Below are 19,314 nucleotides of genomic sequence, written 5' to 3'. Positions count from 1 at the left end.
GAGCAATGTATTGATTGCAGTACTTTAGAGTTGGTTTTTTTTTTCATACTAACTTTGTAAAGAAGAACTCATGAGTTTAATATATACAAAAATAGCCATGCATCGGTCGTTCATGCCTATAATCCTAGCTGGAATCTGGGATCTGAGGATCACAGTTCAAAGCCAGCTTGGTCAGGAAAGTCCATTAGATTCTTATCTCCAATAAACTAACCCCTACCCCTACTCCACCCCAAAGCAGGAGGAAGTGGAGCTGTCTTGAGCAAAAAAGCTCAGGGTAGCACCCTGAGATTAATGCTCAGGAACAGCACAAAATGCATATATATGTACATACAAAGATAAGCAAATTGAGTTCTCAGTTCTAGTTGTGACATAATTTAATCCCATTTGATGTATGGTACAGTTGGGTGACTACATAAGGTTACTGCTGGTACATGTGGGTTCAGGCTTTTTTCTTTTCTTTCTTTCTTTTTTTAAATTATCAAGGTGATGTATAGAAGGGTTATAGTTACATAAGTAAGGTAATAAGTACACTCCAATTCTAGCTTTTACTGAATAGTGTATTAGAAATAAGAGTCTCAGACTGTCCTGTGCAGGTTAGCTTCAAACTGTGATCCTCCAATGCAAGCCTCCTGAGTAGCTAGGATTACAGGCATGAGCCATGGGCACCTGCTATTTGCTAATTTTTTGAGACACGTTCTCCTCGTGTCCAAGCTGACCACAAACTCATGGTGTTTTAGCCTCAGCCTTCCAAGTACTGGAAGTATAAGTATACATCACCACACCCAGATAGAGAAATAATTTTAAATCAAATGATAATATTTATCAAAGTGTTGAAATTGTTACTCTCCTTGTTAGGGCTTAGTAAAGATAAACTATGTTGTTCAATTACAGTCTTCTAGTTGATTCCTTTCCAAATAGCTTTCGATGAACACATCTGGCCTTTTTATACTGAAGGTAATAAACACTACAACTATCAGTACCACCTATTAACTTCTTAACTTAGACACAAAATCATATTTCAGGGGTTCCAATAACTCGCTGTTGGGTTCTCCATCACCTTTTGAGCTTAGTTTCTCCATGAAAGGATAAAAGGACTTCTACCATTAAACTTCCATGGAGGCTGAAAACCTATCTGAATAACATGACCCTTTACCAGAACCATTTCACGGATCTCCTTCTTGAAGCTCAAGTTTCTATTCCCATAATTAACATGAGGTTCACTGTGGTACAGCTACCTTAATTGTGGTACATTAAAACTAAGTAAATGAATTAATTTTAACTCATTAATTATAAATTACCCACTAGAATCAAGTGACCATTTTAATCAATAATAATAATTAGTAATGATTGTAGTACAGTTGAGAGGCCCACAGGTATTATAGTTATAGGATAAAGCAAAGCTACTCTAAAAACATTAGAATACCCAAGAAGTAAGCATGAACAAAGAATCTGAGAATAAGGGCTCTGTAACAAGCTTGTGTGTTTTTTCTTTTCTACCAGTCCTGGGTTTTAAACTCCAGGCCAGAGTACTGTCCCTGTCATTTGAGTCACAGCTCCACTTTTGGATTTCCTTTTTTTCTCTTTTCTTTTCTTTTCTTTTCTTCCTTCCTTCCCTTCCTTCCCCCCTTCCTTTCTTCTTTCCTTCCTTCCTTTTTTTCTTTCTTCTCTTTCTTTCTTTCTTTCTCTTTCTCTTTCTTTTTTGGTGGTGGGAAGTGTGTTTAATTGGAGATAAGAGTCTCACAGGCTTTTCTGCTTGGGATGGCTTTGAACTACAATCCTCAGATCTCAGCTTCCTGAGTAGCTAGGATTACAGGCATGAGCCACCAGTGCCTGGTTTAAGATTGCATGTGAACCCTGGGTCCCAAAGTTACCATAGTACCTCATACTAGAAAACCCCCACTGGGTAGTCTTCCTGTAGCTGAATGAGAAGACCTCATGGGGCTGTGACATTTAGACAAGCACTGAGGTATAAAGTGTTAGAGGGGCATCTGGCTGCAGGGAGAGGGGCTAGTAACAGGGAAAGTATGAGAAGAATTTTAACAAGAGTCAAGTGAAGAGTAGAAGCAAGCTGACTGGAAAGGTGAGAAATGATGAGCAATGTCCTGCACTTACAGAGTGTACACAATCTGAAGACCACCCTACATTATGCTAACTCATTTGGACAGAAATCCTAACCCTCAACAGTTAAGTATTAAGAGTACTGAGGAGTATTCAAAAGGAAAGGGGCCATCCATAATAAGATGTGCTGCTTTACTAGACTTTTGTCCAGAGGGAAGCAAACACACCCTTTAATATTAATATTACAGTTCGTGTTCTTCTGCAGAGCTGAGAGGGCCAAATAGAAAAAGGCAGCTGAATTTTCATTAGCCTGTTCAAGGCCAATGCAACTAGCTCTTTCCCTTCCCATCCTCCTGTGCTGGGGCTTGAACTCAGGACATGGCAACTGTCCTTTAGCTTTTTCATTCAAGCCTGTTCTTCTACCTCTAAAGCCACAGTTCCACTTCTGGCTTTTTGCTGATTAATTGGAAGTAAGCATCTCACAGACTCTCCTACTCAGGCTGGCTTTGAACCAAGATGTTCAGATCGCAGCCTCTTGAAGAGCTAGGACGACAGCTGTGAGCCACTGACTCCAGCCTGCAACTATCTCTTTCTAGCAGTCATCCTTTCAGGTAACTGTATGTGAAAAATCTAAGTGAAGAGGAAAGCCAAGTACCCTGCACAGTCTGAGATTCATTCCTTTATGCCCGGATGTCAGTTTGCCAGCTAGCCAGAGGAAGGAAGCATCCACTGATACTCTATAAGCTCAATGAATAGGGACCTTCAATTGCTTGTACAGTCCAGGGCCATTCAAGAGCAATTAAATTTAGTTAAAATAAGAAAGAAATGCTTTTTAAGGAAAAAAAGAAGGTTTGAGGAGTTTGCAAAAAGTTGATTGTGCTAGAGCACTTTTACACAGGTTGTTTTAGTTCTCAATTGTCAAGTTGTATTTAAGCTGGTCTCTTACGCTGAAATATGATAACCTTTCTTTTCTCTGAGTTCTTTCTCCTAAATTAATAGCACTGTCTCTAATTCCATGAGCAGCAAGCAAAGAGTTTATTTTACCAGATAACAGTAGTTCTGGTGATCAGCCAATGTCTAAAGACCCACTGGCCAAGTCAATAGGAGGCCAAAAACTGCACCTGGTAAATAGATATTACTCATTAAATCACTTTAAAATTGTCTTTCATCTTCTCTACGAGCTAGTATTATGTATGTAGTCCTGACACACTGAAAGAAGAAAAGGTACCTATAAACTTAAAACCACACTAAGGTTTTAAAGTAAGGAGAAATAAATGTAGTAGATGTATTGTAATGTAGGAAGTAATTTAAATTTTTAGTGCTCCTAACTTTTGAATTAATATGCATGAGAAATTAGGAGGAAAAAATATGTCCCAAGTTGTAGATGAGACAGCAATGGAGTATATGGAAATCCACACGTAAGTTGGAATATATGGAAAACTACACTTAAGTTGACTATAAGGGGAAAAAATTTATAGAGAACATTGCGACTTTTTATAACATCTATGTATTCCTCTCATTCTTTGCTAACAAACAAAAGTTCAATGGTTTAAAATAAAAAAGTTGGATTTCCTCTCAGCACTCCCAACCCAGGTTCACATTTCTCCTGAATTAAATGAGGGAAGTACAGGAGTAAAAGTAGAAATGAAGACCAGTCTTGGGCCCCCACTTTGCAACTGACTAGAATTCCTAATGAGTACACCAACTGCCCTTAATTATTTCTCCAAAGGGAGAGAGGTAAGAAAAGTATATTTCATATCGAAAAACTGAGGACTTGAGAAACCTAATAATGATACATAAAAATTATATAAATTGATGGGGATGGCTCATTATTAAACTCCTTGTTCATGTAAGGAGTCCATTATGACTGTAAGAATTTATTGTAAATGTACCAAGAACAGTATCACATTTAAGTTCTTAAGGGTATCAATGTGTTCATTTTTGCCCAAAATATAGAATGACTATGTATTTGGTACATATACCTGCTCTTACAAATTAGACTGCTGGAAATAAAGGTTATGGTATAAAATTAAATTCCCCTACTTCCTGATAGTTTCTCATGTGGAACAAAGTTTGTCCTCAATGTTGCTAGTGCAACAGGCATCTCGACAATCCAAAGAGAACTGAATGCTTTCTAGAAATGAACTGCCCCAAGTCATACAGGACAAAGTATTTATGTAGTTGAAGATGCTTAGGCAATCAAAAATAAGTTAGAACTTGCATGACCAAACTCTCCCCATAGTTTTCTAAATTTGACTATTATTTGGAAAAAAAGGATGGTTAATACCTAGTAAAACCATGATAACGATTAACTCCATATTATGCATATGAAATGTCATACAGCCAGTTAAAATTAAGATAGGTCAGAAATGTGACAAGATTTTCCTCATTTGAAGTAAATATGTAATTTTATGGCATATTCAATATGTACACAAGATGTACACAAAAATATTTTGGAAAAAAATTCATTTTCACTAGAAAGTAGATAATATTGCACAATCACATAAGTAGGTGGATTGACAACAAGATCAAATAATCAAAAATCACTTTGCTCAAATTTAGGAAATTGTGAAATTTTAAAATGCATTCTATAACTTGGTCTTGATCTGATTTTCTTTAAATCAGGTATGTCCATTGATTCATGTCCTCACTAATCTAAGCTCCAGCTCATCTATCAGGTAATGCTTTGGTCAATCCATCAAGATAATTCCTACCATCATTAAAGATCTTTATAGTGTTTAGAAAAATCTTGATTATAAAAAATATCTTATGAGAAAGCATATTCTTTTTATATCTTAGTTTCACATTAGTACAGTGAGCAAGTAAGATTAATTAGTAATTACTCTATTTCCTAGGTTTGGCACTTTCAAGAATCTCATCAAAAAACCTTTTCTTACTTTGAAAAACATTAGCATTTTGTTACAGACACTCTCAACCAATCTTAACTTGAATTTTTGTTATTAATTAATGGAAATGATAAATCAAAGCCTCAATAAATCAATCTTTTCTCAAATATTTTTTAGAAAACAAAGTAGTATGTACATTTTTGACATTTAACAAAAGTTTCTGAATACAATATATCTTTTTAACAAATAGACAATCTGCCTACAAATGCAAAATGAAGTGATGTGTGCTTTGTTGTTTTTTAGGAATAAACAAAGTAATGTATCCTTTTATTTTGGTCACAAGAGACACAAAAAATCTAAACGAAATTAGCTCAATTATCTGTAAACTTATATTACACATAAATATATTTCTCATTTTTCTATTTTATAATTTTGTTTGAACTTACCCATATACCTCTTAGAAAGTAGCCTTCATGAAATAGCACCTCAGTCTAGTATTTATTATGAAGCAAATTTCGCTCTATGACATGAATGAGCTTAAAACCACTTGGCAAATAATTAACATGTCTGCAATTAACTACCCATGCATTCTCTCAAATGAGGATTACCTCTACAAAGTGTGAGCCACCTCTTATACTTTAATAAGAGACACAATAATAATAACCTTATCCAATGCTACCTTCGTTAGCAGAAGCCTGTGTGACTTTTGAACTGATTTGTAATTAACTGAAGGGACACACTGGATCGACGCCTGAGGTTGAATCAAACACACTCTGGAAAACAGAACCATTTCACCTGCTGATCCCGGGCACTCAAAACAGTACTTCTGCAGGACTTACTACTCATGGCTGCTAAGCTACTGAAGTTTCTCCTAAAATAGACCAACATTTTACAAGACACATTTGACTTCATGGCTAAAGGCAAAAACCTATTTTAATCAGTAAAACAACAACAATAAAAGAGATGCTATTAAATAGTATATTGCTTAGTGTTCAATTCAACCTAGCGGTTGCATAAACTACTTTTAAAGTGCTTCCAGTAAGCTGTATATCATAATATAATCATAGCACAGTTACTGTAAAGTCCTGGAAAATCCAACATCCTATCTAAAGTATGTAATGGACTATCACAAAAAAGTCCATAAAGTCCCCAGGAACTGTACAAAATACAACATTATATCTAATGTTAATAGATATTTATTAAAATAACACTTCATCTTGCATGTAAAATTCCTAGAGGAGTTTGAGGGGTTTTTTAAATATGCATGTTAAATTTTCCATGTGAGTCTGGATTTTCAAAGTAAAGCAATATGACTGTCAAATGAAATTCTTCAATTCTTTAACTTCTAAGAAAAAAATCTGTATTATTTCCTTCAGAATCTATATTTCCTATAAATCAGAACTTTTGTTTAAGGTCTTAATGTTCTAATTGTATCTAAAGATAATTTGATATGAAAAGAGGCCTTGTTGTAAATTTAGTAATGGTAGCACACCGCCACACCTCAAAGAAATAAGTCATAAGTTAATGCTAGAATATAATACTTTTATTCAGAAACTAGTACAAAAATCTCACTCCTTCAACTGAAAAACTAAAGGCTCTTTTTTGAACTGGAGGCTGAGTTCATTTTTCCCCTATGTGGTCATTCAGGCTTTGAAACCACTACTCACTTTTCAACCATCAATATAATATTTTTTTTTCTTTAAGACATTTATTAGGTGAACAGAAAGTCTGCAAGGACATGGTAAAGTCAACATGTGACCACCCACACAGCAATAAGCACCAAGCAACTTGAGAAAATACTAAAATCCTCACAATATGGATATCTAAAGTACCATAATATCCACAGTATTCCACCTGAAATGACAAACAGAAACCCAACAACATCTGAACCTTATGCTTTTCTATGAAAGGGAGTTTGTGTTTTGGGGCTTTTTTTTCTGTTTATTTGATGTAGTACTTAGATAAATCTGTTACGATGTGTGGCAACATTGAAAGTAGAAAAAATGCATTGAAAGTATAGGAATTTGATTTTTATGCTCTTCTTAGAGCTTTCCTGGAAAGCTTAATGTGGGAAAGAAATAAAAGTACCTACATTTAAGTTATCTATCAGTGAATTCACACAATAGTATCCTTTCAACATATTTCACTGCTTTTGCATATTTTAATACATGACTGTTTTAACAAGTCTATGTCTACGTGTGTCTGACTGAAAAAGAAATGGCACGTCCGTTCTTCATTAAGAGATTTTATATGCGTAGCCAGAGGAACTTTAAGGGACCTCATTTGCTGTAGCAGAGGACTGAATTCCAGAGCATCAGCAATACCAGCAGAGGGCAGAGCTGCTGACCAAACGCACCAGTCCAGCTGGTGACCAGGTACCAAAGGTGAAACGTGTAGCCTCTAACGCATTCCACTTTCAAAGATATTTATTCATCCTTGCAAAAAACATGCAAATAAGTGTATCCACACACTGACCTAACTCATTTCACAGTTCAAATCTAGCCCCGAGGAGGCTCTGCCCGGAGTCACTATTAAATATCAGAGTCATCCAGAAGTTGCCTGCTACTTGGGATAGTGAAAGCCAAGTGTCAGACATGGTGGCAGGGTTGGGCCTCCTACTCTCATATCTAGCCTCTTCTTCCCTCTCCATCCTCCATTCTGTCCCTGGGTTTCTTGGCACTTCCCACCCCCACCCCACCCCCGACAAAGCTCTGCATTGCTTGGGCTCCTTGAACTCCTGGGATTCTGGCCTGCAAGGGGGTCCAAAGCATCTAAGGGACCACTCCAGCTCAGCCAGATGCCTTTTCTTTCTGGAAAGGGCGGGGCATGCGAGGAAGCAGGCCAGAGGAGGAGGGAAGTCACTCTCCTTCCTTTGGTACTGACAGGGCTGCAGTCTACTAAGCAGGTCTGCTTGCTCATTCAATATTTGGTGGTGCCACGTAGGAACTTTTCCTTACCTCTCTCCTCCCACCCCCAGCCCCCTCCCCTTCCCCCTCATTCCCTGTTCCTCCACCCCCACCCAATTTGCTAGGCAATTTTTTTATCATCCTCCAGGAAAACTATGAAGTATGTGTTGGGGGGGACACAGAAGAGTAAGAGAGGGGGGGGAAAAGTGGAGGGCTGAAATTTAGGGAAAAGTGTTCTAAAACCTTTTATTTTATCATCTGTGCAGTATTTTCCAGGAAAATCTCTTTAGGATTTTGCACACACACACACACACACACACTTGTGTTCTCAAATTCTGAATTTACTTCCCTTTCCTCATTCTTTTAAGTCCCCCCAAATAAAAAACAAACAATAACCAAAAAAAAAGGGGCCTGTTTCTCACTTCCTGGCAGACAAAGAACTTTATCAGGGTTCATTTTATACCCTTCCTCTATATTTTTCTCCTCAGCTCACCCTTAAAAAGATATCTCCACTTGTTAGAACCCGAGGAAACCAAAAGATTTGTTCAAAAAGCATATTTGAGCGCTGGACCTCAAACAAAAGCTTAGTACAACTGCTCTTTCTGTTCAAGGTAATTCTTTTCTCTCTCTCTCTCTCTTGTCAAAGATACTGGAAAGTGGTAAAGTGCATTTTCCATCCAGTCCATCCTGCGTGACAGATCTTTTTTTTCTGCTACCTCTATTATTGTACTCTCTCTCTTTCTCTCTCTCTCTCTCCTCTTTCCTCTCTTCCTCTGTTCTTCTCTCTCTTTTCCTCTCCACTCTCCTCTCTCCTCCCTCCTCCTCCTCTCCTCTCTCCTCTCTTCCTCCTTCTCTCCTCTCTCCTCTCTTTTCCTCTCCACTCTCCTCTCTCCTCCCCCCCTCTTGCTCGCTCTCTCTTTCCTCCCTCCCCCCACCTCCTCCCTTCCCACTTCCAACCTGGTGGCAGCGACAATCTGGATTCTATTTAAGAGAATGGGGGGGGGGCGGAGGGGGAGGGGCGCTGGAGGAGAGAGCCCCGCAGCCGGTCGCCCACCTCCCCAAGCCCGGGCATTCCTTACCTCCTCTAACCTCGCGGGCTGGGAACAGGAGCGTCACGACGAGGGTTGTCACGGTGAAATCCCACAGCCACCGTTTCGTTTTCCACCTGGAGGACCACGGCTCCATCGTTCAGCCCCCCAACTCAAACCCCCACCCCCCCAAAAAAAACACAAATGAAATAATAAATTGCAACTACTGATCAAGTTCGTCCCTTCCCCGGGTCTCGCTGGTGGTGGTCGCTACACGGCCATTCGAGGAGAGCAGCGAAGATTTAAAAAGAAAAATTAAAGTCAAAAGTTTCTTTTCTTTCTTTCTTTTCGAAGGTGATGCTCTGCTTCCTTCCCGGCTCTCTCGCCCCCCACCCACCCACCCACCCACCCCAAACTTGGCTTCCACGCTGGATTGGTCCCGGGCACAGAGACCCCAGGATCTGTCCTCTCCCGGGCCCTGCCTTCCTTCACACTGAAGGCGGATGAGGGGCTTTAACCAAAAAGCTGAGAGCACGGCGTAGCCCCTAAAGGCTTCATGCCGTCAGTGGGCCGGACGAGAGGCTCAGGGCAGCCCCCTCCCCCGCCCACTGCCCTCCCCCCCACCCGCCCTCCCCGCGCACCCCCACCCCTCCCCGACCCAGGGCGAAACTGACAAGCAGCAAGCTCAGGGTCGCACCCAATCACACGCCTCTGGGGCAGCCCCGAGCCCGCCCCCCTCTCTGCCGGTGTGCCCAGGAATCAGGACTTCTGCAAGCCCAGCCCACCGGCCACCTCCACCCCCATCTCGCCTGGCCTCTCCTCTCCCCTCTCCCGGCACCCCCCACCCCCCCACAAGCCCCTGGATAGAAACCCAAGGGAGTTCTGCAGGACGCTGGCTTGCACTTCTAGCACTTTGGGAATGAAAGGGATCCCTGGAGGTCCCGGGAAGCACACACACACACGGAGTTTGTCCAGGAGCTGCGGCTGGGTTTCAATGAGAACAGCTACCGGTCTACTGGCATCATCCGTCTGTCTGCAGGCCTCTGTCTGTCCGAAGGGATGGGCGGAGCCACTAAGCTGCAGGAGTCCCCGACTGGCCACCAGGCCTGGGTAACCTTACCCAGCTGCAAAAATGGGACCTGGAGACTCAGGGTATAGGGCCTTCCCCGAAAAAAAAAAAAATCATGTCTTATTATTCTTTAATCCTCCATTCAGAAAGGATTGAAGGCTACATGAAGGGACCCAGGAGCTTGTAGGAAAACTCTCATTGGAGAGACAACACTGGTAGATTTCCCTCTTCAAACTTTAAACTCAGTACCAGGTAACATTCGGGAAGTTGGCATCATAAAGAGTTGAAGCATACTCCGAGAGAGGAGGACCAAGATATTTATGAGAGCTGACATTAAGGGGTGAGTGCTTCAGTGTTTCCAGCTGATAATGCCTGATCCATGATGCAAGCCAAGGGGCACAGGAAAGAGAAAAGGAAAGCAAATAACGGGAATCTTCACCCCTGCCCCCAAATGGCTGGGCTTGAAGTTTCTCCTAGGGGTCTGGTCCTACCCTTGTGGGGGAACTAGAAAGAAAAATCATGATCACAGTAAACGTAGCATCTGCTTCATCCTCCAGGTAATCTTGAAACCTGGAATTGAGATTGTCCCCTACATCTAAATTAGCCCATTCGATTGAGATCCACAGCTATTTCTTGCAAACTTTGAAAGGAATGTCCCACAGCGGACAGCAATCAGAGGTGTCTAACAGGGTGCTGACATACATTAACCACTCCATAAAGATGTACTGAGTCAACGACCACCCTTTGTCTGTTAACAGAAGAAACTAGAAGCCTTGTCTGGGGCAACCTTTGAGTTTTTAAGCCATTTGAATGCTTGAGAGGCTTCTTCAATTCAGTTTACCAAATACATATGACCAATTAGGATCACAAATATCTATTGATCATCAGCATACGGTCCATTTGAATATTCAAAGCCATTCTTATGGCTTAAGAGTTGAGAAGAAGGCAATGTAGGGATTGAAAACCTGAACAACTGGAAGAAAAACACTTTAAAATGGAAGAGCACCTGGAGCTATCTTCTATATGAAAGTCTTGCTCTGTGATCAGGAACCATGCCCACACAAGTTTATCTAGATCACTCATTTCTAATTCAGTTAGCACAATAACTGAGATGTTTTGTATCAACTTCAGAGAAATATGGTCACCTTGCTTTTAAAATGAGAACCTCAAATTATTAATATCATTTCCAAAAATAATTTAATATAATGCTGCATTTGAAGTTAGAATGTATAATTATACATTAACAACCCTGCACTGGAAATATAGATTAATTTACCATCTTTTGGATGCCTCAAAAACGTGCACAAAGAGAAAATCTGTATGTAGTTGCCAAACTTTTGGAACTTATCTTTCCTAATCTTTTGTATCTGTGGCAAATCAGTGTCTAGTTCTTCTCTTAAAGATAAAGCAGCGAAAGGACCTGCAAATGCAGCAGTGATACTCACTAGACACTGGGGTGAAAATGAACTTTACAACTTATGGGGGAGGAAGGCCGAAAGGGAAAAAAAAAAAAAAAAACCAAAAAAGGAGCGAAGAGGGGACACTGTTCAAAAAGAAATTTACTAATTACCTAAGTTAAGTAACTGTAACCCCTCTGTACATCACATTTACAATAACAATGAAAAAACAAAGAATCTTAATTCAGTAGCTAGGGACAGTTACAGCGCTGGCCTCAGTTGTAGAGATGACACTCATAGTTGTTTCTCTATAGCTCCCCTATGTACCAAAACCTCCATGCTTGGATACAGATAAGAGATGATGCACTCCCGGTAGCAGACTCTACCTCCTGGTTGCATCTCAGACTTTCTCAGTGCTTGTGAAAGGGTCCTTTCAGGCAAAGCACCTCGGGTGAATAGAGTTATTACTACCTTATACTCTCTGTACTCTGTGGTCGAAATTCCTCTGGCCATTGCCCAGCTAGGCATAAGCTGTGTCTGAGTTAATGCCTGTGGAAGGAAACATAGGAGATTCATGGTAAGGTATAATTATGTCTAACTTGGAGTCTGTAACAAACGGCCAAATCTAGAGTCTCCCAGAAACAGACAAACTCAATAAAAAAGATGGCAGAGGAAAACCAGCAAAGAACTACATCCACTGTCTTCAGCTTCTCACTGGGGAACGAGCCAATGGGTTTGTTTCCGGGGTCACCATTCAGCCAGTTTTTGCTAATTTTGTACACATAGGTTTAAAGTGTAATAGCATGTGACAAGTCCCTCCATGCCATTTTCTTTAGAAGCTCAGTCATATGCATTTTGTCACATTTAAAAATGTCAGAGATGTTTATTCAACTTTAGAGAATTGGATGTTACAACACAAGTCTTATAAAATACAAGGCGGAGAAATCAAGAGAAAAGTGGTTTCCTTTGTATCAATATCCTAAAATCAGCTATTTGTCTATATTGGCTTTCAGAGAAAACAAGATAACTTGGTAATAGACTGGGACATCAGAAAAAAAAACACTTGAAAGTTCTAAACAATCTTCAGAGTTCATGGTGCCTGACTAAATATTGTTAAAATCACACAGGACTGCCTTAATTTTATAAATTTAGGTTTCAGGATGTTCAAGTTTAGTGCTAATGTTTAAAATACATAGACTTAAATACCGATAGATACGGGTGTCATCCATGGCAGGGTTTGCCTAAGGCAACATTAAAAGATCAGAAGCAGAGACACCTATGCCATAATCTTTAAATTATCACAGGATCAATTAAGGGAAAGAAGAAGCTAATTAGGTAGCAAATGTTAGAAATGGCACATTGTCTATTCAATCACTTAGGATTCATTTTTCCTATCATCCTTCTGTTTCATTTTGTTTTGTTTTGTGTGTAGATTTCGTCACTTGATAAAATGTTAAGTTGAATTTCTATTTCTTCCATAACACGGGAAGGAAACAGGACCTCAGGTGGTACACTGTCCATCACTCAATCTATTCAGCAATATACAACAATATAATTCAAATATAAAAGATATCTTACATAACAGGAAATAGATACACCTCTGTCTTCTGTGATTCAAAGGGATGAGAAGTCTCAAATTCCAGATTGGTATATCTGAAGTGTAGATCACATGTAACATGTGGTAAATAACATTTAACTGAGGCAAAAGTACTATAGTATACCAGCATAAATATATATATATAATTATATATACCTGATATATATGCCTGTACCATATAATAAAAATCACTCATCCTTCCTATTTTGACTGATACATACTATATATGTTTATACATGAGTAGATGGAAATTATTTCTCCACTTTACAGAATTATAATTATTACACCAATCAACTTAATAAATGAGAAATAATTGAAGAAGGGGACAACTTGATGCATGTCAGCCATGTTCAAATATTTGGAAAAAATTTCTTTTGAATGTGATCCTTATAGTACTGCATTTTATGGTTTGTCTGTCTTGCCATTTTCTTAAGTTAACTATTTTAAGGAAAGAATGACTAAGCCTTTTAATATTCATTTACACGTTTTTCTATTAATTGGGTCATAAAAAAGTCTCTTTTAAAGTGTAATTAGTCCCACTTACCTCACACATGAACCACTGAGTTGAAGAAAGTAGGAGTTGAGAGGAGCAGGGGTGTTTATTTGATCTACCTCACAAGAGCCCTACTGGACATTGTTCTATGACTTTACTATAATATCCAGAACATCAAAGAAACCCATATTTAACCAAATTTTCACAGTGCAACAGACAATGAAAAGTCATGCTTGTGAGATGTTAAATGAGCCAAGAGGAAGACAGTAAACCCACTTTTCTTTTTTTCTTGTCTTTTTTTTCTTTTTTTCATTTCTTTTTTGGGGGGAGAGAGGCTTGAACTCGGAGCCTGGAAGCTGTCGCTGAGCCTCTTTTTGCTCAAGGCTAGAGTTCTACCACTTGAGCCACAGAACCACTTCCAGTTTCTGAGTAGTTAACTGGAGATAACAGTCTCACAGGGACTTTTCTGCTCAGGCTGGCGTCAAACCTGGATCCTCAGATCTCAGCCTACTGAGTAGCTAGGAAAACAGGTGTTAGCCACCAGTGCCCAGCCCATCTTTTTCTAAATGTTGAAAATCAAATCAAAATGAACTTAAAATAACAAGGAGGCAAACTGTGCACTTTCATGTATATCACTCTTTAAAATATTTGGTTCACTCTATGTGCAAGACACTGTTGGAGATACTTTTTCATAGTTCTTTAATCAGAAACAGAATGGAAGAAGACTGAATTGGATGATTCAGAGTAGAACTCATATATTGGATATATTTTGTAACTTTGTCAAGGTATCTCTTTTCCTCTTTTGGTATAGCTATGGCTTTTAATTCACCCTTGAGGCATTCTGCGAATATGTGTGACTTCCAATATATAACAAGCCTTTCATATTTTTTCTAAATAAATTTTATTTTCTTTAAGTGGCATTTAACTTTATGAATACAACGTGCCACTCTGTTACCATTCTTGACCCCTTTTAATCTACCCCTTCCCTTGCTTTTCTTAACTTTGTTGTATATACTGTGAGTTCTCGATTGCCTTTTCCCCATTTCCCAGCTTCATTTGTCTACTCTTCTCCCTTGGTTTTCCCTCTCCTGCCACTCCTGCAAGAACTCATTTCCTGGTGTCTTTGTACATAATAGAATAGCACCAGCATCTCTACTGAAAGAGGCAAAGAAAGGAACATTAACTATTTAATGAACCACATTACCTAACAAACGGGAGTACCATAGAAAATCACCTAACAATGACGTTTATATGAAATCAAGCTATCACTTGAGTGGCATTGTCTTGATTCATATTGGCCATCCCTAAAAAATTAATGCTGTTTAAGACAGGGCTTTTAACTTTTTAAAAGTTATTATTCATTCTTTAAATTTTAGGGGCTGGGAAAGTGGCTCAGTGGTAGAACGCTTGCCTTGCATGCCTGAGGCCCTGGGTTTGATTCCTCAGAACCACATAAGCAAAAAGAAAAAAAAACCGGAAGTGGCGCTGTGGCTCAAATGGTAGAGTGCTAGCCTTGAGCTGAAGAGCTGAGGGACAGCGCCCAGGCCCAGAGTTCAGGCCCCATGACCGGACCAAAAAAACAAACAAACAAACAAAAAATTTTATTCATAACAAGCCAGGCTTTGTGTTCCTGTAATGCCAGATGTTCAGGAGGCAGAGAAATAAGAATCAATCCTGAGCTCAGAGGCAGTGTGTATGTGTGTGTGTGTGTGTGTGTGTGTGTGTGTGTACTGCTTAATTCAGCCCCAACATTGAAAACATATTTACTCATAACAAGTAAACACATTAAATATTAATTCTAGTAGGAAAATGATAATATACAATTTTCCTTTTACAAAATTCCATAACATAAATAAAAAGTAACATGATGCCAAATACATCATTGCATTTTCTAAAATGACCAGATTCCTGTTTTCCAACTTTATTATTTCTTCCTAGGCTGATTCACACCAAGGTTATTTCACAGTATTCTAAACTTTTATTTCCAAGCAATCAGATGCAATTAGTCTGTGCTTCTACCATTTGGACCAACTCATTTAATTCCAAAACCAAATGCACATACTCCAAAAATCTGAAGATTCATATAAACCAGATGAGTGAAACCTATGTAATATTTTTGTTATTTTTACATAAGAGTCTTATACATTCCAAGGCAAATGCCAAATATAAGATTTAAGGCTGGTGAATATAGTTAAATAATGAAATGGATCTGATTTTTAAAACATCTGCATTGAATAACTTCAACATAATTTGTTTTGCAGATTCCCAGTGTTTAATAACCCTTTATATTTTCTGCCAGCACTGGTATGGTCAAATTATTACGCATTCAAATACTGGACAAACAATAGATAATATTTCAAAAAGTGTTTACAATCAAATTTAAAAAGACTAGAAAACTTTTGGATAGAAAATTTTGAAAAGTAATCAATATTTAATCTGGAAACTGTTTTGTTTAAAAAATAAAATCTGCTTGTTAGTGGAAGGATATACTTTTTATTTGTAATATGCAGTGGGTATTTTTTTTTGTCTTTTTGGTTAGTCTTCATAACATCTTCATGAGTTAGGAATGTGGCAATTTTAATAGTTTGATTTTCAGGTTGAATTCTGCAACATTTAATATTCAAATTAATATTCAAATTAGGAGTACACATCCTGATGGAATGGGTGGAAATATCTGTATTCTATATTCTTCGTAAACTATGCTTCTGTGTGTGTGTGTGTGTGTGTGTGTGTGTGTGCGCATGCATGTGTATGCACCAGCACTAATACAGGGGTTTTAACTCCTGGCCTGGTACTGTCCCTAAGGCTTTTCCCTCAAGCCTGGTGCTCTACCACTGGAGCTACACCTCCTCATAACTTTTTGTTGGTTAATTGGAGGTAAGAATCTCGCTGACTTTGCCAGCCAGACTGGCTTCGAATGACAATCCTCAGTTCTCAGCTCCCTGAATAGCTAAATTTGCAGGTGTGACCTACCCATGCTCAGCCAAATGATAAAATTCTTGTAATATCATTGGTGAATCATAGGTTAACTATTAACATGAATGCTATCTCAAATATTATAAACTTATCTTAAGGAAAGAACCATGTTTAGAAACTGAACGTTAATTATGGATCTATTTAGAGAATTAAATCTTTGAATACATTTCTATTTTAAAAAATCATCACATTTTTAAAAACTAATAATGATGAGTGGTTTTAAGTGCAGTACCAAGCTTTAATTTCACTCTATTCTGGGGCTGAAAATTCATCTTATATGATTTGGCAAAGTGAAAATTCCACCAAGGTTAACTTCAAGTGATTTTATACTTTCCAAGAAGAAAATGGAAAAAAATATTCCATGTGTCAGAAGTATATGCAATAAAATTTGCAATTAATGCAATACAAATTGCATTAATATTTTGTAAATGCCTAGTTCATCTTGAAAATCATGAGTATGACATGAAAAGCATTAAGTCAGATATTAAAACTTTAGTGAAACATACGTCAAGTCTTTAGAAACCATTCTTTTCTATTTGTACAAGTCATTTTGTGCTGTGTAAACTCCATTGTCTTGCTTTCCCCTGGATTGTGTTCCAGGTGATTTTCTTGACTTGAAACTTAACTGTCCCCCTTAATTGTGCTTGAAACAAAAAATACAGCCAATTGAAATTTGTTTTTTTATGCTTCTTTTATATTTTAAAGTCTTGGTTCATTGGATCTTAGTTACTGTACTCTTCGAACTTGGGCCTGGATTGGAGCTTCTGGATGGGAAAAGCCACACTCTGAAGCTTCTCTCAATCTAAACAGGAGAGAAACACCTGTGATATCTGTGAAACTAGACTTATCAGACACAGACAATCAACACAAAGTCTGACACATGTTCAACAAAGTTTGTGAAAAAGTTTAATGAAAATCAAGGCTCAAAACTTCAAAAGGATGAACTCTGTCAGTACAGGTCCTGTCGAATTCAGATGACTTCATTGCTGTAATATCATGAGCAGACAGAGTCTCCACAGTATTTGTCTAAGCTCAGAAGAACTTTGATTTTGACAACTGCTAGTCATTGCTTTCCGTAATCTCTATGAATTTTCTCTTGTTCATATCCAGTAATTCAGAAGCCACACCCTCCTGAATACATTTTGATAAATGGCTAAGGATAAAGAGAAGAAAATATCAAAAGAATTCATATTCGGGCTGGGAAGGTGGCTCAGTGGTAGAGCACTTGTCTTGCATGCATGAGACCCTGGGTTCGATTCCTCAGCACCACATAAGCAGAAAAAAAAGCCGGAAGTGGCACTGTGGCTCAAGTGGTAGAGCGCTAGCCTTGAGCTGAAGAGCAAGGGACAGTGCCTAGGCCCAGAGTTCAGGCCCCACGACTGGACCCAAAAAAAAAAAAATAAAAATGAATTAAAAAAAAAAAGAATTCATATTCCAGCTTTTAACTTGCAAATAATCTAATGGTGCTTATGCTTATTTCAGGTTAATAAATTCATCTTTGAATAACAACAAGATAGTGTCATTAGTTATGCCTAGTCATGTTTCGCATATACAAATAGTAAATTCACAATTATTTGAATAGAATATTAGACCTTGCAGCCTACTTGAATTTCAAAAATATTCTATTATTAGGTAAATTAATTACCTAGAGAAAAATCACTTCCTGTAAGAACTCTTGATTTACAAGAAAATTTTGCAAAATCTACATTCATTAATACAGTCTAAACAGTAATTTTTTTAATGAATAAAAATTAATAATGTGACAATCTGAAATAGTTTAACCACATACAAACACATTTAAATGAATAAAATCAGTGCTTTTATGGATTAAATAAAATGCCTAAATGAAATATAGATAGATCGATAGATATATAGATAGACAAATAGAATTATGAAATTTCATGATAGATATTATAATGTTTAGAAAAAATGCATAGAAATACTTGTGTTACTTTGTTCCTAACAACAAAATAGAAATGAAAATTTTATTTTTTAAATAACTTTGTTTTTCTTTCTGTAACACACCATATTTTTTTAACTGACAAATTTGGGACATATTTACTAAGAATAGTTTTCCAGCCTTCTTTTGCACATTAAAGAGACATGTTTAATTCTATTATATATCACATAAACAACTAAATTATTTTCCTATGTCTTGTATTGCTCACTTCTCAAAATCTCAGGAGTTAAGATAAAGTGGACTGTTCTTTCAAGAAAAGTGGTCAGCATGGGTGGATACTGTACTTTTCAGCAGAAAATGTGCTGGAATTAGGAGACAGAGATGAAGAGACATTGCATAGAGACAGGAAAGAAAGCATGGTGGCAGCCTGTAGAAATGAGAGCTGCTAAAGTCAGGAAGATTCTCCTGAGACAGTTTTAAGAAGTGCTTCTTTACAGGACATAGCTAGCAAGATCAATAGAAAGCCCACAGTTCTTGATTTTTGCCATTCTAATTGGAGTGAGGTGGTATCTCAATGTTGTTTTGATTTGCATTTCTTTTATGGCTAGGGATGTTGAGCATTTCTTCATGTGTCTATTGGCCATCCTTCTTTCTTGTTCAGAGAAGTTTCTCTTTAAGTCTTTCGCCCACTTGTTTATTCTAACAACAACAGATGCTGGAGGGGATGTGGACAGAAGGGAAAGTTACTTCATTGTTGGTGGGAATGTAAACTTGTTCAACCACTTTGGAAAGCAGTATGGAGGTTCCTCAAAAGACTCCACATAGAACTCCCCCTATGACCCATCAATCCCACTTTGGGGCATTTACCCAAATGTTTACAAACAAGACCACACTAAAGCTACCAGCACAACTATGTTTATTGCAGCATTATTTACCACAGCTAAGATATGGAACTAACCCAGATGCCCCTCAGTAGATGAATGGATCAAGAAAATGTGGTATATATACACAATGGAATTCTATGCTTCCATCAGAAAGAATGAC

The 19,314-nt window shown here is 38.2% G+C and overlaps 1 protein-coding gene across 4 annotated transcripts in view; it reads right to left on the bottom strand.

The window, feature by feature from the left end:
* The window catches only part of Col11a1 (collagen, type XI, alpha 1), a 175,051-nt gene extending 166,056 nt beyond the window's left edge, over positions 1 to 8,995 (bottom strand). For all 4 annotated transcript variants that reach the window (XM_013031401.1, XM_013031403.1, XM_013031400.1 and 1 more), the window contains exon 1: positions 8,890 to 8,995. In XM_013031401.1, the coding sequence (XP_012886855.1) occupies positions 8,890 to 8,995 (106 nt within the window). The remainder of the gene's footprint in view (positions 1 to 8,889) is intronic.
* Between the last annotated feature and the right edge of the window lie 10,319 nt (positions 8,996 to 19,314).

Source organism: Dipodomys ordii, unplaced genomic scaffold (genome assembly GCF_000151885.1).
Source record: "Dipodomys ordii isolate 6190 unplaced genomic scaffold, Dord_2.0 Scaffold139, whole genome shotgun sequence".
NCBI classification, from domain to species: Eukaryota; Metazoa; Chordata; class Mammalia; order Rodentia; family Heteromyidae; genus Dipodomys; species Dipodomys ordii.
This window is presented reverse-complemented; position numbering and strand designations above follow the sequence as displayed.